Below are 22,936 nucleotides of genomic sequence, written 5' to 3' on the forward strand. Positions count from 1 at the left end.
AGACTAATCTCTCTAATTATTTTCACTCACTGTTTTTATGTCCAGGTTTTCTGGGCGTGTCTTGTGCGTCTGCTGCAGTGATTCGCTAAACGTCTTTTTCGGAGCATCTCTCCATTGGTTAACAGGCGCTGATTTGTTCTCAGATACTGTCTTGACAGCCTGAGAAACTGAAATTTTCCGTGGGAAAATTCAGAACGTCTTTTTGGGAGGTCTATCTAAATTATTTCGAGAAACAGGCAGTTGGCGACAGTCTATCGCATACACACAATGGACACTCCACAACCCGTGAGAACTTGTATGAAAGTTTTCTCCTTTCGTAAAAACAATATGCTTTCCGCACTTTGTTGGGGGTCACGTTCGACCTCAAGAATTCGTAAGTGTCATCAGGGTGGTCATCTGGCGCCCATTTGAAGTCTCCTTTTTCCAGACTTCGTGGGAGTCCGTGGGAAAATAGCTGACGACGTTACAGCTATAGATTCCTGACCCCTTCGGAAGAACTTTTCTCGAGTTGAAACGAAGAGGAAAGTTCTCCTCATCATTTCACTAATTTAAAAAAATGACACGAAATAAACTGTTCTCTCGATAACACTTTCAAACACACCTTTACAGGAACGCAGCTACATTGATTAATAACAGTACTAGTAATGTCACTATTGAAAAGTTCACATATAAGTCAATAAGGCATTAACTTTAGAGGCGAGAATTAATAGGATATTTAAAATCAGAATCACACACACACATATATATATATATATATACACATACACATCACAAATATTCTAAACAAAGGGACAAAATAACTGATGATATATTCTTATATTACACTTTTACTGTATACAAAATACTTATTCAGATAAGAAACTGGCATGATCACCATCATGATTCGGCGGGACTAAATCCCATACTTTCGTGTGTAACCGTACGCAATGCTAGCAGAACAGATGGGAGATGTTTCTCCCACTCCGATCCGGCCTCTAAACACAGCACTCGCAAGAGTCTCTTGATTGTGCGGTGAAGTCTCTCTACGGGGTTCGACTGCGAGTGATAAACAGAGCTGTGAGTCACTTTGATACCAAATTTTGTGAAAAACTCGGTTGTTAGGTTGCTCGTGAAGGAAGTTCCCTGATCACATTGGACCTCTTTGGGATACCCCATTCTGCTAAAAATTTTCATCAACGCGTCCGTTACCGTCACGGAACTGATATCTGCAACGGGGACTGCATCAGGATATTTGGAGGACATACAGATGGCAGTTATGATATATTTATTTCCGTCCGGAGTGACTGGTAGGGGTCCGCAAGCATCGATATTGATTTTAGAAAAAATCTCAGTTATAATGGGTACTAATTTCATAGGTGCCTTTTTCTTTTCTCCGGGTTTTCCCACCTTTTGACACGAGTCACACGTGCGAACATGCTCTTCTATCTCTTTAAAACAACGGGTCACACGACGGAAAAGATGTGACTTTAAAGATGTGACACGGGTCACATCTTTAAAGCAACCTGGCCAATAAAAATACCTTAAAAGTTTATCTTTCGTTTTCGTAACCCCTAAATGTGCTGCAGCCGTTCCTTCATGGCACAAAACCTTTACCTTTTCAGGAATGACTAGCTGTTTTCTTTTATTCCCATGGTGATCTTCGGAAATTCGAAAAAACAAACCGTCTTCTCGGACAAACTCCGGTTTTCCAGCGGTCCTTTGTTCATGTACCTGCCTTCGGAGATCGCTTAAGGTATTGCACTCGTCTTGAGCCTTGATAAAATCTTCCTTTGTCACTCCTAATAGAGTATTCATCGGCTCGTCATTCGACCGGGGGGGGGTAAGTTGTTTTCTCCTTCTGCGCATCCCGCGCTGACCCTTCTAACGGGGGAAATTTCACCCTCCTCCTCGTCATTCATTCGCCTCGCGGGGCGCTCAACTTCTTTGTTCTCTGGACCTTGGCTAGGGGAATTTTCTTTTCTGCTGCAAGCTTTCGTTTGACTGCGAGTCATAACAGCATTGATTTTATGGGGCTGCATTTTATTCTGTTCTATCAATCGGGCTGTTCGATTTACCAGCAGATAATATTCTTGATTCAGGTCGGAGCTAATCACTGCGGCTTTAGTAATGACTTTCCCAAAGTCCTCTCCCTCTAGTTCAATTCGAGCCAAGGGTAAACACAAAGAATGTAAATCTAGCGGCTGCTTAACCCACACTGTCTCTCCTAGAAGCATCTGATGTGTTACTTGGTCCCATCCGATCAGATCGATAGTGGAGCCAGTACCTCGGAGTACAGGCATTTCTCGATTATTTACTCTCGCTATACTCATATAGGGAGCTAGCCATGTATCTGGAGATCCTGAAGTGCCTAGTTTGTTTACAGCTTCAGCGGCCTCTTGTCTTTTTAACCGAGGACACTGAGGTCGGAGATGACTATCTGAATTACATTCATAACATCTAGGTATTCTCCGTTTTTCGAAAACACTTGACTTCTATTTCTCCGCAGTTTTTTCTTTCGAAACATTATCATGGCTACGTACTCGATCTGAAAATTCTCCTTTTTTCCTTTCTTTAATATTTGAATCCTGTTCGGTATTTTTAGTAAAACCTGTTGGTTTTTTTACGGACTTTCGTACTGCTTCATATTCGTCTAATTTCTTCACTAGTTCGGCAGAAGATATTATACTCGGCCACTCATCCACGAAGTGTTCGCGAATTTCGCTGTTTACTCGACGTTTAATTTGATCCGTCAACATTAAGTCTTTTAGCGCATCGAAATCTCGTACGTCTACTCCGTTTAACCATTCATCTAGATAGTTTTTTAACTCAAAAGCAAAGTCTTTATATAAACTACCCGCATGACGCTGGTGTTGAACAAATTTGACGCGGAACGCTTCTGGGTTCAACTTAAACCGCTGCAAAAGAATTTTCTTTACGTAAGAGTAATTATCTAGCTCCTGTTCCGGCTCTCGTAGAATAATAGAAACAATGTCCATTGGCAATAGAGCCATCAAATGTGACACCCAGTCTCCTTCCTCTACCTTTGCTTTGCGAGTCTGACGCTCAAACATCGCTAAGTAAAGCGAAATATCCGATGATTCGGGATTATATCTCTGCATTAAATTTTGCAAATCTCTCATAGATCTCGGAATATTATTTTGAGAATTTTCTCTGCCATTATTGGCGTTTGTCAACCTTAGACGTTCTAATTCAAATTCTCTCTCCCTTTCCCTTTCAAGTTTACGCTCTTCGGCTTCTTCGAGTCTATGTTGTACGATTCGCGCTTCGATAATCGACTCTAGTGTTGCCTCGATGAATTTTTCGTCATACTGAGGGCTCTGTACAATGAGGTTTTTAAGATCTTGTATTTTTGCATTTGGGGGAACTTCTAGACCTAATTCTACAGACAGATTTATGAGGTCTTGCTTTCTACCCTTGCGAAGATATGACATTTTGCCAGTGACAAAATTTTAAAATGATACAATAAAATAAAACTAAAGGTACCAGTTTGTCTACTCTGAAAGTTTCACACTATCCAGAAATACTACAGTAAAACAACATAGCAATGCAATTTATGGTATGTATGACATAAAATACGTACCATTAGCAACATAGGAAAAAAAATTAAAGTAAATTAAGCATTTCTTAAATAATCTGTTGCAGCTTAACACATAACCATACTTACTGCAGTATATAAAAAAAAATTGCTAAATACTTATTGGCAAAAGAATATTAGTCACAAAGAGCAATACTTATTGACTCAATTTACAACTGATGCGTGCTTTCTAAAGGTTGAAAATACTATTATAAAATTCTCTACTCATCAAAAACAAAACATTTACGAGTAACCATTTAAACATATAATTTCGATACACAAAAGACAAACTCCATTAAAATGCCTCTTTAAAAAGATAATGCCATATCAACTTACCCATTGCAGACAAAAAAATAACAGCTCTTCTTTCCTTTCTTTTCTATTTGCAGACGCGATTCAATGACCGAAGAAGGAAACCAATTGAACAATAGTCGACTGGGCGATTCTTCTTTCACTAAACACCAAAAGCACTTTCACTGCACAGAGGGTGGTAAACACCAAACGCGAATTCACAACACTTCACTCTTGTCTGGACTTCTTATGTCTTGTCTTTACACCAGAGGGAGAATTTTACTTCACACTCTTTCCCAGGCACTTCCGGAACTAGTCTTTGTAGTAGTTGATTCTTCACGAACGCTTCTCATCGATGATCCCTTTTCAGCTGCTGGTTAAACTCTCCAAACTTTACTGCGAAGGAATTCTTTTCCACTGCTAGAATCGGCTGATTCTGAATGAAGATAAGAACCGGGACGGTTCTCCAAAACGATCACGTCTTTGTTTATCTATTGGGTTTTTACGATCCCACCGCTGCCACCAATTAACACATACCTTCTAGCTGTAGCGATTTGAGAACAGTCAGATTTTTATTTTGGGTAGCGTAAATAAAATAATGAAGGATAGGTGTTAAATTACACAAGTTGAATTTTAAGGTAAGTTCAACTGCTTATCATAACAAAGTAGTTTTCTTAGCAAAATAGTCCGTTTACATAGGAAACGATAATCACTTGAGTTCAAACAAAGTCCAAACAGAGGTAGCGGAGAAAAAAGTCCGGCTACGCTTCTTTGAGAGTTTCTTTTTCCGCTCTTGACAGAGCTTAGTAGCGACTCGGGACGAGCCGTAAAATACACAAGAGAGAAAGGGCTCTCTAAAGCTTACTAGCGACTCGGGAAGAGCCGTAAAATATAAGAGAAAGGCTCTCTCTTCTATACGCAACGACTGCGTATTCTTCAGACTAATCTCTCTAATTATTTTCACTCACTGTTTTTATGTCCAGGTTTTCTGGGCGTGTCTTGTGCGTCTGCTGCAGTGATTCGCTAAGCGTCTTTTTCGGAGCATCTCTCCATTGGTTAACAGGCGCTGATTTGTTCTCAGATACTGTCTTGACAGCCTGAGAAACTGAAATTTTCCGTGGGAAAATTCAGAACGTCTTTTTGGGAGGTCTATCTAAATTATTTCGAGAAACAGGCAGTTGGCGACAGTCTATCGCATACACACAATGGACACTCCACAACCCGTGAGAACTTGTATGAAAGTTTTCTCCTTTCGTAAAAACAATATGCTTTCCGCACTTTGTTGGGGGTCACGTTCGACCTCAAGAATTCGTAAGTGTCATCAGGGTGGTCATCTGGCGCCCATTTGAAGTCTCCTTTTCCCAGACTTCGTGGGAGTCCGTGGGAAAGTAGCTGACGACCTTACAATGTGTTCACGTATGCATGAATACATATATATGTACTTATGTATGCATATGCGTGTGTGTGTGTATGTATATGCATATATGTTTGTCTACACACACATATATGCACAGCGATACCGGAGCCCTAAACAAGAAGGCTTCGGCACTATTTTATGTAACGGAACAATTAATTTAATAGAAATTTGATATAGAAAATTTTAGTTTTAGCAATAAAATTATATAAAAAATCGCTTATTAAATTTTAATTTATCTCTTTACATTTTATTTAATTTTAATTATATAATTACTTTAATCTTTAATTATTTTAATAAATAATAAAAATTAATTGTGAATTAATTAAATGATAATTTATAAGTTAAATAATAATCAATAAATATGAATTATTAATATCAACTAAATAATTGTTAATTAATTTGATACTCATTAACTATTTAATTTTTAAATTACAGTCAAAAGTCGTTAATTCGGACACCCATAATCCAGAATGATCTATAATCCGAACCTCAAAGCTAAAATCTTTCTGCGCATGAGCCGCGTTTACGCATGCGCATAGGCGTTTTACGCGTGCGTGCAAGACATTTACGACTGCGCATATGCGTTTGCGCAAGCGCAGAATACTTTTTCGCGTGCGCGTTTAATGTATAACGGATGGTATAAGCTCTAATTATCTATTTCAGTTAATGTTGATGATTGCGTTGTTCCTTAATCTTCGAGTTGGATCCGGCTTATTATTTTTTGCAGACTGTAAGAGCAATTTTATAAAAGTAAGCTTGAACTTTCGATTATGTCAAATAGAATTTCCGATGCTGGATCTCCCAAAGGATCTAGAAAATGAAAGTATGTTTCGATGTCCATCAAACAAAAAATGGATAAAGCCATATCCTTTGTTTATCTAACCGTTCCGAAATCTGTTTATCAATTTCACGCTGCTCTGCGAGGGGGGGGACGACGCGGCGCGTAATGAACTGGAAGTTGATCTGTCAGCACTATCGTTATCTTCAGGGCAGATGTTTTTATTTTATTCGGCTTATAATTCCTTACTAAATGTAGTATTTAATCTCGATGTACTCCGTCTTTGATATGATTTAAATCAAATTCCTCGTCATTATAAATATCACGAAAACAAATCAAATAGTTTTCTGGTTGCAAGTTTTGAACTTCGACTATGCTTAATGTATGCTTTACGCATGCGTGCGTTGAAAGAAATGTTTAATAAAGTAAACAAATAAATATTAAGCTTCTTTTTTTTTGTAAATTTTGATACCCTTTAGATCATAATTGCTCATTATTTTATAAATTACAGTTTCATATTTTTAATTTTATAATTTCTGCATGCCATCTTACCAGATTTAAACTGATGATCTATAATCCGGAAAAATCGATAATCCGGAATCGCCGAAGTCCCGATGAGTCCGGATTAAAGACTTTTGACTGTATTACTAATTTTAATAGTCATTTTGTTTATTTATTTGCTCTTGTTTCTCTGGTCTTGTATAGGGCTCCGGCACTTCTACTTTTAGAAATTAAACACTGATTAATAAGTGAGGACTATATTTAAAATGTATATAACATGTGGTTTATAATGAGCTTTTATATTCAACCCCTAACAATGTACCTTAAGGACTTAAGGATTTTAGGACTTAAGGACTTAAGGAACACACTTAAGGATTTTTTTCCTCGTGTGATTTTACATTTTTATAAATGATGCACATATAATTACATATTCTGTTTATAATTATGATTTACATGTTTAAGTATGGAAAACAGTAAATAGTTCAGAATGATTTTAAGAAATATGTAATTGTAATACACATTATTTTTCACTCATATGTATTCATAACGATGCATAACGATCAAATCTGATACAGCTTCCTGTGTATCATCACAAAGCTCTTGAGAAAACTTTTGTATCAAGAGATTTTATGTGCTCAAATTTTACAAAAATACTTATACAGTTACAATTATCCATGCTTTATCTCAAATACAAAACCATTCTCAATTGTGTACCTGTTGATAATATTTACTATTTTCAACAGGATTTGTTTCTTTTTAAATTGTTTTTATATACATCAAAAGAGAAAACTTTCAAATTTTCCCATCCTCTGCCCAAATCCCATATGTAAAGAGGTTTATGATGCTTGCAGAATATAACTCCTAAAGTTAGATCATTATATAAAGCAATGTAAAAAATACTATTAATTAAAAGAAGGAAAATATTCAAAAAAAAATGGATTAGAGAAGAAATTATGCATGAAGCAGCAGCTGAAAATAAATCTTTTTAATTAACAAAGGAGAAAAGCAACTCTTGTGCCAGTTTTCTTATAGAAAAACACAATGTTTTTATTTATTTATTTTCTTCAAAATTAAAATCCAAAGAATTCAAATGACAAGAAAGAAAAATTTATATTAATATAAGAAAAAATTGACAGATAGCTGATGACAAGACAAAAATTGTCCTGATGAGTTCTGAATTGGAGTTTCAATCAAAGGAAGATTAATTTTTATATTTTTATTATTTTGTATATCTTTTTCCCTTTTTGCATTTTTAGTTTTCGAGTTTGTGTTACTAAGATAATTTTTTGTTTTGAATTGTTTAGATTTTATGTTTAACCCCTTTACAAGGATGCAATTATTAATATTGTTGAGTATTTTGGTTTGGTTTATTAAAATAACGGCAAAACACACTAGGGCTATCTGCCTAAGGGAAGGGATGCCTTCGTGGAGGACTTTCTAAGGGAAACTGGCTCGTATACACGTTACACATGGGGAAAACCACGAAAACACCCATGCAGCCAGCCCGTTTGCGGGATTCGAACCTCAGACTGAACTACCAGTGTTCAACGACTTTACCGCAAGGCCGCTGGTGAGCTATATTGTTGAGGAATAGCCTTGCTTTGACTCCACTTTACTTTTAGCTTCAGATGTTTTAAGTTCATTCTTGCCCACCAGCGGCCGAGCGGTAAATTCGCTGAACACTGGTAGTTCGGTCCGAGTTTCGAGTCCCACGAACGGGCTGGTTGCATGGGCGTTTTCGTGGTTTTTCCCATGTGTAACATGTATACGAGCCAGTTTTCCTTAGAAAGTCCTCCATGAAGGCATCCATCCCCTTAGGCAGGTAGCCCTAGTCTGCTTTGCCGTAATTAAATAAACCAAACCAAAACTAAGTTCATTCTTTTGCTATGATATACGCGGAATTCATCGCCAACACACCGCTTTGTGACTTCTGCGGAGATAAACAAAATCATCGCCAAACGGGTACTCATATTGGTCGCAGATCATACTGCGCATGCGTACCGCACTGTTGCCCTGCTGTACCTAGACGCTTGTGACCACGGATGCCTAAAATCCGCCGGGAACTGGAGAAATTCAACCAATCAGAGAGGACCATCGCGCCAGGAAGTTTTGGCATCACTTTCCGATCGCAAAAAATTCGCACCAAACGCAATTTTTGTGCAAAACTGGTATACAAGAACGCCCTTGTTAACTTGTTCGTACTTCCTTGGGTAGAAGTAGTTCTATTTGTTTTGGTTTGGTACGCTAATATGATTTAATATTTAATTTACTGTAGGGGCGATAACTGAACTATGTAAATCTCAATTTCGAAAACAAATACAGGAAGCACTTCCGCAGAGAACCCGGTAAATGTAAACATCGCCAACTTTGGCGATAATAGTCCAAACCTGGTAACCCAACGAATTTATCCTATTCGCTTGTTCGAAGTTTGCAACTCTTGCGCTATTTTGTTGAATTATCACAGTCGTTGTTCGCATTTGCAGATTTATATTATTCTTCTCTTATTTATTATTATTTTTTCTGAATTTTTTAACAACGAATAGATAGAAATATTTTCGTAGATAGATGCCGGTTCTCGGTTCGGGATGAAACGAAGAAAATACGGCGGGAGGGGTGAATGCTAATTTGTAACACGGCTGTTCACGTTGTGTTCTTAATTATTAATAGCTCTAAGCACTAAGCACGCAGAACCATGAGGTTTCCAACCTCTAAAATAATTTGTTTTCGTAGGCCGCAAAAATGTGCATGTGCATTTTAAATAATTAAGTAATGCTTTTTTTTATTATTGGCTATTGTCATCTAAAATTATGATTAGAAATCAATTTTTATGGCGTACAATTTTAACAATATAATATATTATTATTGCTTTTCTAAAAATAACCTTTCAGCAGTGGCGTAGCTAATTTGGGGCAAGGGGGGACATGTGTCCCCGGGCGCAGCATCCAAAGGGGTGCCAAATTGATGTGATGAAATTGCAGAATGAAATGTTTTTTGTTCTTGGTACACAGAAAGGGGCGTAAAATCTTCAGTTGTCCCCGGGCGCTGAAAACCCTAGCTACGCCTCTGCTTTTCAGAGGATGACAGGTGTGATATAAATAGATGATCAAATTGAAATAAAAAATATTATTGATTATATATGAGGACAGAATAGTTTGATGCATCACCATGGTCATCAAAATTAGCAAACCACTGTTGGTGTAAGGAATATATTGTTTTCTGTGTTAACTTGGAATTTAAGACAAATTTTTTTCGTATATCCTGTTTGACCGGTTAATTTCAGTAAATTAATACTAATTTATATTTTTTATATGAATTTTTATTTCCGTTATAAATGCTTATATACTATTTTATGCTTAATATATTCTTTTCTGTGCTAACTTGAATTTAATACAAATTTATTTTCGTATATCACGTTTAACCGGTTAGTTTTACATCTACGTGCTTATTATCTGTGAATTTTTACTACCATTTGTGTTACGAGACTACCTGAATTTTGCTCATTCAGTCGGTACTCCATTAAAAGAAACGTAAAGAGAAATTTATAATTAAGTAATACGGGCAATCCACCCAATTAATTCACTATAAAACAGGTCATCCACCTTAATTAATTCACTATAAAACAGGCAATCCACCTTAATGGAAAATCTTAGACTTAGACTCTATAATTGACCGAGCTATTGCGAAGAGCGTTGCCGGTTCCAGAATGAAAGCCCAAGAGCACTTGATATAAAGAAATCCGGACGTGGAGAAAATCTCAAATGAGAAAAGGGGAAGAAGAAAAGTACCGAAAGGAGTAAAACAATCCAATCGGACAAGTTCGCAAAACGTGATGAGCGATCATAGCTTTCAAGGAGGACCCAAGACAATGCAAATCAATGACAACAATATGAGAAGATACACTACAGCAATAGTTCCAATGACAAATTCAAATACAGTCAAAAGTCGTTAATTCGGACACCCATAATCCGGAATGATCTATAATCCGGACCTCAAAGCTACAAACTTTCTGCGCATGCGTCACATGCACACAGGCGTTTACGAGAGCGCGTAAGACCCTTACGGCTGCAAATATGTTTGTGCGCATGCGCGTTTAATGTGTAACGGAGTTATACGCTAAGCTAAAGTTATCTAATTCAGTTAATGTTGCAGATTGCGTTGTTCCTTAATCTTCGATTTGGATTCGGCTTATTATTTTTTGCAGACTGTTAGAGCAATTTTATAAAAGTAAGCTTGAACTTTCGATTATGTCAAATAGAATTTGCGATATATATTTACTACAAAGCGAAAGTATGTTTTGAAATCCGAAATCCGTTTATCAATTTCACGCCGCGGATTGGAAGTTGATCTGTCAACACTATCCTTATCTTTAGAGCAGATGTTTTTATTTTATTTGGATTATAATTCCGTACTAAGTTTAGTATTTCATCTCGATGTACTCCGTCTTTGATATGATTTAAATCAAGTTCCTCGTCATTATAATTCGCTTCAGATAGTGAAGAAAGTGACCCAGAGGTTATTGAAAACGAAAACATTTCGATTGACAAATTAGTCGGTATTCTCAACACAACAACCTTATTCAACCGTCAAAGCAATTATAGGACTTGAACAGCGGAACTTTGTAACTAAACAAGAAATTATGTCTGTTTAATAGAATTAAAGAGAAAGTATTATCACATGAAACGAAGCAACTTACATTGAAGGAAATGTTTAATAAAGTAAACAAATAAATATTAAGCTTTTTCTTTTTGTAAATTTTGATACCCTTTAGATCATAATTGTTCTTTATTTCATAAATTACGGTTTCATATTTTTAATTTTGTAATTTTTGCATGCCATCTTACCAGATTTAAACTGATGATCTATAATCCGGAAAAATCGATAATCCGGAATCGCCGAAGTCCCGACGAGTCCGGATTAACGACTTTTGACTGTACTACTAAACAACCTCAATCAATAGTGCTAAATACAACACAATACAATACAACTATACAACATAATTTTAATACAACTGTTCAACGCAATACACTACTGCAACTCAACAACAACCTAAGCAACCTATTTACAACACTACTATATCATCACAATGCGAAAAATCTCACAGCATTAGTTTTATAATTCACCAGGAATAATATTCAAGCTACAGAAGAACTTCGATCAAAATCAGATGCATTGGAAGTATAAACAGCTACCGATTCAGGAGCTAAGTGAAAAAAATTGTCATCTCCTCCCATGAAGGTGTGAGCTGCAAGTGGTTTGACGCTTCTATCTTCGAAGAGAATTTCATAATTAAAGACTTGGGAGTAATTAACAAAGTAACACTGCACAGCTTTGTTGAAGAATTTTTCATTAGATCTTTTGATGTAATCTGGTATCGTCTCAAGGTTTAAGTCTCTGTGTAAAAGTTTATTGCGTTTAAAGTTTAAAAGTTTATAGATAAGATAGTGTGAATCAGTAATAATGCGCAGAAATTTGTTTTGCACTACTTTAATTGATGCAGTTGAGTTTGAGTGACCGTGTTCCAAGCAAGAGCAGCATAACAAAGTATCGGTCGAATGCAAGTGGTATATATATGTTTTTTGGTATGCAAGCTAAGATTTGAATATTTTCCGATCACCGGGAGAAAAAATTAATAATTGAGAAAGTAACATGAAACTTGTTTATGCATTATTCTCTATCTAAATAATTCTATTTCATTTCATTATGTTAATGTAAAAATAAAGATGTAATTTTTAAAGTCTTGCAACATTAGCACAATCGAGTAATTTTTAGGTGAAAGTGCAGAATCGCCCACTGCTTGGCGCGTTTTTAAGAATTGCACATACTCGGTATCCATGTGCACATCGACCTATTTTCATTTTAAGAAAAAACACAGAATTTCACAAAAATGGCATTGTGTTTTCCCTTGACTTTATCCATATACACATCAACCTATTTTCACTTAAAAAGTCAGAGAAAATTGACAAAAATCCAATTCCTCTTACTCTTGTAAAAAGTGCCAAACAAATAAGTGGGCGATTCTGCACTTTAGCCAATTTTTATTCATGAAGAATCTGTGGAGTATTTTACACTGTATGTATTGCTGTGTACATTATTTTCTATTATTGTCAAGACTTTTCTGAATAATCTGCCATAATTTATCACCTTAACTAGTCTCCAGAGTTTGGAATTATATATTAGGAAATCACAGTCTTTAATCTGCAATTTTAATTTCATTTGCTTATGATTTCAGATGTCATCCCTATCAGAAATTCTGTATAAGTTTTCTTGAAATACCATGCATTTTTTTTTTTTTTTTTTCTGTATAAATAAAATATTCCAACAACAGCTACCACCATTGGATGCCTCTAATTTTTCTTTTGTAAGGAGCAACAAATTGTGTACTGTAGTCTACACACCTGCTGCCTATATTCCTATAATTTGCTATGGTTTCTGATTGTTGAATTGTGGTGAGTTTTCATAATTCTGTATTTTTTCAGTAGAAATGTGAATATAAAAAACTAAATTTGTTGTTTTTTGATAAATAATTTTTTTGTAGTCTTAAACCAGAGCACACATAAAAATATTTCAGTTGATAAGAGATTGTACAAATTTTTTATTTTATTTATTTATTTTTTTGAGTTTTGTATCGATGGTAGTAAATGAGAATGTTTTCTTCTGATGATAGAAGACTTTCATGAAGTACGTATATTTAAAAGGAAAGGTACTTCAAATTTATATATTTAAAAGGTACTTCTGTTCATGCGACACATGAGAAATATCCCATGCAGCTAGCCTGTCCACCAGCGTTCAAACTATCAATGCTCCTTAGTCTTATCCACTTGATTTCTGATGAATACTAATTATGGAATGATGGTAATAATTCTTTTCAGTGTGAAAATTTTATGACCATTTTATAGAAGGTTTCTCACTTTAGTCTGCTCCAGAATCTTCGAATGAAGTTATCATTAAATGATGTATCATCATTTTTTTCTTCATATCGAAACTGATTTGGGAACTGCATTTTTTTTTTTTTTCATTTGGGATAATTGTTCCTAGTAGCAGAATAACTGTACAAAAAGGACTCTGTTTATAATTGTTATTCTCCAAGCAGATTTAATAAATTAACATCATTCAGTTTATTATACCATTGTTGTATAAGAGTCAAATATGGCTTTAAGACAAATGAGTGGTATCTGAGTAAAAGTGCACATTTAATTACACAAATTAACATTCATTTATTATTTTACAATGGTTTACACTAATGTTATGTTTTCGAAATATCTAACATGTTCAACAACAAGTCTATTTTACTTGGTTTAAGGTTAGCTCCTACGGGCCAATGCTATATTTAATGTGTTAAGATGCACGAAGAAACACGTCTAGGCACAGAGTCAATAAGAGTGTGGATGGTGTCCTGAGGGATGGCTCTCCATTCCCTTTCAACCATTTGCCACAGTTCGTCTTATGAACGAGGCAGGGGTAGAGTCTGCAAATGGCGTCCAATCACATCCCACACATTTCGATTGGTGACAGGTCGGGAGAGTACAGTGGCCAAGGAAGCACCTGTATACCTTGCAGAGCATGTTGGCAGATGCGAGCACTATGTGGTCGGGCGTTATCCTGCTGAAAAATTGCATTAGGCAGCCCCTGAAGGTAGGGGATTGCCACCGGCTGTAGTACATTATCCAAGTATCGTTAGGCCGTCATAGTGCTCTGAATACGAACTAGAGGTGACCTGGAATCGCCCTAAAATAGCGCCCTAAATCATTATGCCACTTTTCGCGCGGTGGGGCGTTCCCCAGTTACTGCCGGATTAGATCTGTTTCCACGTCGACACCACATACGTATGCGCCGACTGTCACTGGATAGACAGAAGCGTGACTCATCTGAGAACACGACATTTCGCCATTCTGTCATCCACATCACTCTAGTCCGGCATCATTCTAAACGTTGGCTTCTATGCTGTGGGGTCAATGGCAGTCTTCTTTATGGACGCCGTGAGTGCAGGCCACGTTCAACCAATCGACGGGAAATGGTTCTGGTCAACACGGGAACATCCAGGGTATCTTGCACATGCTTCAGAATCGCGGTACAAGTAACTTGCGGGACCGCCACAGCTTGTCAGCAGATGCGTCAATCCATGCATGCTGACGTCGCTCTGGCTGCATCTGCAACCCTCCTTCTTCCCACATTTCCTTGTTCCAACCATGTTCGCCATAGCCGATGCACCGTGCTCGCATGTATGTGGGTATCAGCTGCGATTTCACGTAGACCAACCCGCCCTTCTCAGTTCGATTACCATACCCTCGTAAAAGCGTCTATCTGCTGGAAGTGCCTTCATTGGCGACGGCCTGGCATTCTCTCCCATTACACGTATCCTCCGGAACAAAAACCAACTTTCTTCGATAATTCGTCTGGTAGAAATAATGACACGAATATTGCCCATTCTGCACGTTCCTTCCCTTATATCTTACTTCACATGCATCGGAGAGCTGTGTATTTCACATCATTCGCATAACTCAGTGATGTGCGTCTACTCTAAAATTTGCATAACTTTCTGACCTTTCCTCCTTGGAATTGCATTTTCAATGTCGAGCAGCGTAAATTTTGTGATATGCACAATTTTGTGCAGAAAGTTGCCACTCACTATTTTCTTCCCTCACCTCAGTTGATCATTAGAAAGGTTTTAAGAACCAAGCAGAGATTTTTCAAAAAGTTTTTACATTCTGATAAAAGTTTCCCCATTTAACATTGTCTTTAAATCTAAAATTTATTGTGAGTCAGAAAAGATCTTATCGTGGAAATACTTTTCATCGAGCTTAAAGCCTGTTTAGCTTCACCTCTGTTAATACCAATAGTCTCCATAATAACTATACCTTCCTTGACACTATTAGGAATTTCATTATGCAGTTTTCATGTTAAAACCATCTCGATGAAAATCCCAAAATAATTTATTTATATTTCATGTTTTAATGTAAAATTTAATGTTTGTTAAAGTATGGTTATAACATGCAAGGCGTGATTTTCCTGGAATAAATAATAAGCAAACAAAAAGAACATGGGTTTTGCAATTGCAAGACGAATTGAACAAAGGACTCGTGCAAACTTTGTACATTTCATCACTGGAGATAGTCATAATGGACTTTTTGTACCTCATTTAATGTTGCAAAAACATAATATTACTAATACTAAGAATAGGCTAAATAGATTTTACTTGTATATACATATATCAATAGAGCCTAAGGCAGGGGCATATGGAGCAGTTGCCCTGGGCACCCACATCAGAGGGGTCTCCAAATCGAATAGAAAGTTTATTTTACGTTTCCTTCTTTAATCAACTTTTTTTAAACAAAATATCTGTATTGTAAAATCCGTCAGTTTTTTTTATCTCCTTCATTAGTCTATAATATGAACATAAAAAATATTTTTTATAAATCCATTACTTTCTTGAGTGGAATTCAGTTAAAATTTCGCAATTACGATGGACAAATTTGGCCAATCAAAATCCTGTATTTTTGCGTATTGCAAAATGCGTTATATTTACAAAAATAGGGGGTTCGAATGTAACCGTGAAAATTTAGCAGAATTCCGCTCTAATGTCAGCAAGGATATGAATTTTTCGCAACTAGATGACAAAGTTAGCAATCAGAAAACTTCATTACTGAAGTAGTGAAGCAGAGGGCCCCCCCCCAAAGAAGATTTCACCCTAGGCCCCAATTAGGCTAAGTCGGGCCCTGTATATCAAAGCTATATTTGAAAACATCTTTAGAAATTTCAAGACACTTTCAACACGGAGTAATTGCCAAGCAGGTTAATTTCCATTGTAGAACTGTAATGAAAAAGCTGATTTCCTCACACAGAAAGAACAACTTACTAAGTGCATTAGATTTCACTTTCTAAAGGCCCTTGACAAATTTAATTTGTAGATTTTTCATACAGAGTCATTGCAAGCATGAATAACTAGGTATGCTGTTTGAACAAATTTGCCTGTGATTCCAAATTCTCAAAAACATAGTTGTCACAAACTTCAAAATTTTGATAGGTCATGAATTTAAAGGTTAAAATAAATCAAAAAAGCTTAAGACAGTTTGAATGATTCTTATTAATTTCGAGGGTTATCTGATATATGTTCTTCAAAAAGTCAGGAATAAAAACCTTTTTTCAGTTTTTTTTTAACTGAAGAAGAGGGACCTATGTCAGTTAATTCTTAAAACTGAAACAAGATTTTATGTTAAGCCGCTTTTTTGACCTTTACTTTTACATGTTTTTGTCAGTGGCATACTTTTATTTGCTCTTGAATGTCAGAAACATTAATTTTTCTAACCATGGGTTGTATCAAAATAAAATACTGTGGAAGTAGATTTAAGCAAAATAAATATGTTTCACAGAAGATTCATAAGTATGTATTACAGAAATATAAATTCTAATCGTATTGGAAGTCTTATAACTTTAAAATATATTCTTATAAATGTTTGATATGTGCATATTTGGTTATATGGTATCTATCCCCATACTGCTTGATAGAGAACTTTAGCTGATGTGTTTGTGTAATATCTACAAGACACATAACAATTTCAGTGGCATGGTCGGTCTCCACAGCCACAGTAATCTTGTTTGCAGATCAGGTATAATATTGGATACAGATATTTTTTTTTCATTTATCATTTTATGGAGATCATCAGACCAGATAAGCTGAGCAAAATGTGTCCAAAACCACATTTGTTAGGATATAAACCTAACTATCAGTGTTTAGCAGTCTTACCACTCATGGCTCTTTTTCAGATGATTATAAACTGCATATATCTAATCTATAATACATTAAAAAGATCTTCACATTTTACATTCCTCATGTTATGCTACTGACATTTTTTTCTAAAAATATATTTGTTACACGCATTAATCATTCACACATGTCATGTTTGTAAAAGTATAGCAACTAGTCTTCTGTGAGAAAATATTATTTGGAAATCAAAAATAAAGTACTTTAATTGAACTGAGATTAAAATATAAAAAATTTGAAAACTTTCCTATCATATTATGTACATTTCTCATGTGTTGAAATTGGGAGAGAATTCCAGATTTTATTAGATAAACAAAACAATTAAAAAAATTACATATTAACCTTTTCAAAAATAAAGTATATTTGAGATTTTTAATATCAATTTATTCAATGTATTACATTTCTTAAAAAACAAACACCAGATAAAAATTCAATACATTTTAGAAAAAGTTAAAAAATTAAATTATAATTTGTTAGTATTTAGGAACCTTCTGCAGAAAAATATATAAGCTTGTGGCTTTGTTGGCTAAATCTGGGTACCTTAAAAAAAAAAAAAAAAAAAAAAAAAAAAAAAAAAATCTTCTGCATAGGAAAACTTGAGAAAGCCTTTTCCATGTGCATTTTTTAATTGGTGATAAAAAAATAAATGCTCTCTGTAATTTTCAGGGCTACAAAATGAAGCAAAATATACAACTTAGCAAATAATTTTTGCGATACAACACCGTACACATTCTTTTGCGGGGGCAGGCTAGGAATTTTATTACACTCTATTACGAATAGCAATTTCTCACTATATGAAAATTTGCATCACAGACTAAGTCAAATAAATGGAAAGAAAATGCAGAAAATATTTTTATTATATACACAAGGCATTTTAAACATTATACCACCAAAGACATAAAAATAAATCAGATTAAAAGTTAGTTTATAGGAAAAATTTTAAAATTCACAATCAGAAAAAAATCTTTTTTCTGCTGCACTTTTTCCCATTACGTGATCTTGTATTTTGCTTAGCATGGATGAATCTAAAGTACCCATTGCCTATAAAAATGAAATAGTCTATAATTAGAACATAGTTTAAAATAAAAAAAAAGTCATTTATGGTACATCAAAAACATATCTTTCATTTCCTCCCCAAAGAAATATTTCATTTGGTTTAAAAACTTAAAATAAAATCAACTTAAATATCCGAATTATGCAATGAATGATTTTATTAATAATGTATTATACTTTTTTTAAATCATGCAACAGTTTACCCCAGCAATAAGAAATTTGAGCTTGTTATATTAGTTAGACGTTAGTGCCATGTCCATAAGTCACGCTACGCATCACATAAACTTGACATACAGCAGGCATTAAGTGCAAGTTGGCAAAAAAAGCTGAACGATGCACAAACACAAAATTACACAAAAACTAAATGCGCATGCGCGACCTAAAGAAAAAATATATAGATAAAAATAAATAAATAAACCTCTTAATATAAAAAGTATTAAACATATACATATAATTAAACAAAAATAATACTTGTACTTACTATTTTGCTATTAATTTTATCTTCCACTTGTAAAAAAAAAAAAAAAAAAAAAAAAAAAAAAAAAAAAAAAAATCAGTAAATCACCAAGAGATTGTAATGAATTAACCGTCTTTAAGATGCTCTTTATGTAACTTAACAGCTGATACATGAATACTGTACACAACATTACAACACACTAATATACATATTTATGTTATATATTACTGCCCATTTCCACGCAATGACAAGTTTTAGAGATAATATATATATATATCTAACTGTTACAATAGCTTTCAATTATCTTGACTTTTAGTTCAATAAACAGTACTTTAATATAACACCAGAAAAAGTAATCATATGAGATAATATAGTTACAAAATAACATAACATATAGTTAAAGGAGGAATTTAAAAAATAACTATTTTGTCTGTCTCACTTGATCCTGATTAAAAATTTTTAGGGAAAAAAGTTTTTCTTTTTTGCTACTTTTGCAGCCAACTTTTCTAATTTCTGTTTGCGAGCTAGTTTTAATTTCTTTTCAGCAGCTTTTACACAATCCATTGATACTTTTTTATTTTTGGCAATGTTTAATTGCTTTTTTTTTTTTTTAAGATTCTCACTCCTCCTTTTTTATCTCTAGCTCTTCTTTGTACAGTTTATGAGCATTCCTTAAATTTTTACATAGAGTTTTGTGTACTGGAAAATGCAAGTGGTTATCTGTATGTCCGACAGATGGCGCCAGCACCGATCGCTGAAATTATTGAAGTGAACTCTCGTTTGACGGTTACTTGCTCTTCTTTGATTCGATATTCGTACGCATCTAGTTCCGCCTTTCCACATAAGCCACACCTACTTTGCCTTGATGTAAAACAACGTATTTCGCGATCTCTGGCATGATGCAAAATTTTTTTACAAAGAAAAGAGGGAGAGCGCGTGTGTCCTCCGATTACCCCCCTACATTTGGCGGTCGCGATTTCTCAACGGTTCTACATCGATCTCAGAAACAGCCCGGGTGACGTTCAAAAAAGCGGAATTCCGCGAAAACGCGGAAAACTTTCGTGCCTGATACAAGTGCAATCGCTGGGTGCCGCGTGAGCTGACTCAAGCAGATAAGGACAAACATGTTTCGAGCCTGCATTAATCTGCTCTATCAATGTAAGACCAAAATTCTGGACCGGATCCTCACTGCTGATGAAAAGTGGATTTACTTCACAAGCCGAAAAGGAAAAGGTGGGATTGCCATGGTATTATCCACAAAGAGTATTTGGCGAAAAGTAAAACCCTCGACAGTAAGGTGAATAGCGAGATGCTAGTCCTTGTTGATGTTGTTATCAAGGAAAAACATCAAACTGAGTTCTGGCGTAAAAAGGTAATGTTCCATCATGATAATGCAAGACCACACGTGTCTTTATTCACCAGCTAGAATCCGAACCTGAATGTGATTTTTTGCCACAGCCACCATATAGCCCTGATATCGCTCCTTCGAACTTCTACCTATTTTCACTCCTGCAGCTACTGGTGCTACCTTCCATTCCCCACAGGATGTCCAAAATAAGATTGGTCTGTTTTTGGACTCACAGCCACCAAGTTTCTGGGCTGAAGGCATTGAAAAACTACCAAAACGTTGGCATAAAATCAGATATGGGTTGTGATTACTACCTGAATTATAGGCACTGCTTTCATGTTTCCCCCCCTAACTTTATTAAGAAGGTTTTTTTGGTGCAAAACTGTTACAACCAGATATTTAAGAAACCTAATTCGATTTTAGACCAGATTTTGACTTGCTATGGTTCGATGATGACCAAGGAGTTGATAGCTGAATATTCACTGGTCATTTATCAAGATCTTATTGATTACAAAGAGAAATTTATTAATGCTTGTAAAACTGATAACTTATTGTTTATTGATATAAAGCTGCATCATGGAGGAAGGAAGAAATAATATAAAATAAATTAAAAAGAGAAAATAACAAAAATGATTTAATATATTTTAAAAATCAATATTTTTATGCAATAAGTGCAATTTAAAGAAATAAAATGCAAGAGAACAGAATCCCCCCTAAAAGGACAAGAAACAGGTTTAATATTTTTGAACAAGGTGATTTAAAAAGTAAATTAAGCAATTTTGTGCCATACAGTTATAAAAATTCATCAATACACCAAGAGGAGACATCACATAAATTAAAATCTAATGTTTGTGCAGTTAGAATGTATTATTTGTTTATATTTCTAAAATTAAAAATAATAATTGTGGAAAAAAAAACATAAATCTAATAAAGATTTTTTAAAACTATATTTTTAATCTAATCGTTATCTTTAAGTTACTTATGTGCAATTATTTGTATTATGATTATGTTATATAGTGTTTATTACAGAGAAAAATGTAAGGGATTAAGACAAAAACCATCCCTTTCAAAGGGGTCGATGCATGAGAAAGTTTGGGAATTCTTGTTGTTTTAGACAAACTAAAACAACAAGGATTCCCTGTCTAAAACAATCTCCTTGTTGCTTTAGACAAACAAAACCTATTTCCTACCCCATTTTTTCAGGATTAGGATTATTCAATTATGGCAAAGCACATGAGGGCTATCTGCCTAAGGGAAGGGATGCCTTCGTGGAGGACTTTGTAAGGGAAACTGACTCGTAAACACGTTACACATGGGAAAAAACACAAAAAAACCCATGCAACCAGCCCGTTCACGGGATTCGAATGTCGGACCGAACTACCAGTGCTCAGCGTCTTTAACTCCATTTTCAGAATTAATAAACAAAATAAAACCAACCTTAAATGTCAAGTTATTCCAGAAGAAATGTTATTCAGATATGGCACTTATAGAAAAGCACATTGGACATGTCATGCTTTACTTAACACAGTAAAGAAGGGAATTGTGTGCAGCAAATTATGACAAAAATGCAGTGAAAATAAATAGATAAAAAATAAATAGAAACATTTGGTAAATCATGATTTATTACGACGATACTAGTGTATAGTACTATTTGAATTTTGAATATTGTATACATTTTGAATACGCATAAGTGCCAATGATATTTGTGTAAATTTTGACGAGACAACCCTAGCTCTAACTAAATACCACTTTGTATACCTTGTCTTTTATATATATATATATATGTTGTTGCATTTTTCTTTTCTTTCTGACACCAGTTGTTACATTATTTTCTTCCTTCACATTCGTGTGGATCTGGAGAGAATAACGACGACACTTGATGAAGTATCGAAACATACTTTATTGGCCAGTAGGTTATCAGGCTATCCCGGTGGAGACAGCTTCACTGCAAAGCACCAGAATACAACTCCCGACTCTGCTCGGTCGTTCTCCGAACTCCACGTACTCTCGACACTCCCCACGCTACAATTCGCGATGCACTCAACGAACACAGAGCACAGCTCCCGACTCTTCAGTTCAGTCATTCTCGGAGCTCAACACGCTCTCTCGACGATGCACTAACCGCGATACACTAAGAGACTCTTCGATGCATTCGACGACCCACTCGGCACTTGCTGCCCGGCTGTTAACACGATCCACTCCGCAGGGATTGAGTCGCTGAACGAGACACCAACTCGATACTAACTATCTCGCACTCTATGCGAGGCACATACTCTTGCCCTCTCGACGAGGCACGCTCACTGATTGCAGACCAGCAGGGTTTATATAGCTTTCGGCTTGTATTCGAGAACATTCTGGGCTAAACCGGTAAAAATTCGTTCCAGAAGGTTCTCCAATCGTCCATGGCATATTGCCAAATGAGGCAACCATGCCTTCCCCTGCCATTTTATGGCAAAGCCATCTTACCGCGCCTGTACATTTTGTAACAATATATATATTGATGATGAGTTAAAAGCTAGAGTTGAAAAAATTCTTATGTAACTCTTAAAGAGTTGGCAGAAGTTAATTTATCATTATCAACTGTCCATCACTATCTGAAGAAAGTTGGAATCATGTCTAAGCTTTGTAGCTGGGTTCACATGAGTTTACTGATGCCAATTGACGACATGTTCTAAACATACGATTACAGCACAAAAAACATGGCAGTTAAATTTCACGCCAATGGGTATAGTTGGCATGCTGTGGCTACTGGATGTAC

The 22,936-nt window shown here is 35.5% G+C and overlaps 1 protein-coding gene across 4 annotated transcripts in view; it reads right to left on the bottom strand.

The window, feature by feature from the left end:
• Positions 1-18,159: 18,159 nt before the first annotated feature.
• The window catches only part of LOC118192820 (polyamine-modulated factor 1-like), a 41,199-nt gene continuing 36,422 nt past the window's right edge, over positions 18,160-22,936 (bottom strand). For all 4 annotated transcript variants that reach the window (XM_035363853.2, XM_035363846.2, XM_035363859.2 and 1 more), the window contains exon 4: positions 18,160-18,361. In XM_035363853.2, the coding sequence (XP_035219744.1) occupies positions 18,260-18,361 (102 nt within the window). In that variant the 3' untranslated portion in view covers positions 18,160-18,259. The remainder of the gene's footprint in view (positions 18,362-22,936) is intronic.

This window comes from Stegodyphus dumicola, chromosome 10, assembly GCF_044657685.1.
Source record: "Stegodyphus dumicola isolate Sdum_Otavi_A_Nest chromosome 10, ASM4465768v1".
NCBI lineage: Eukaryota > Metazoa > Arthropoda > Arachnida > Araneae > Eresidae > Stegodyphus > Stegodyphus dumicola.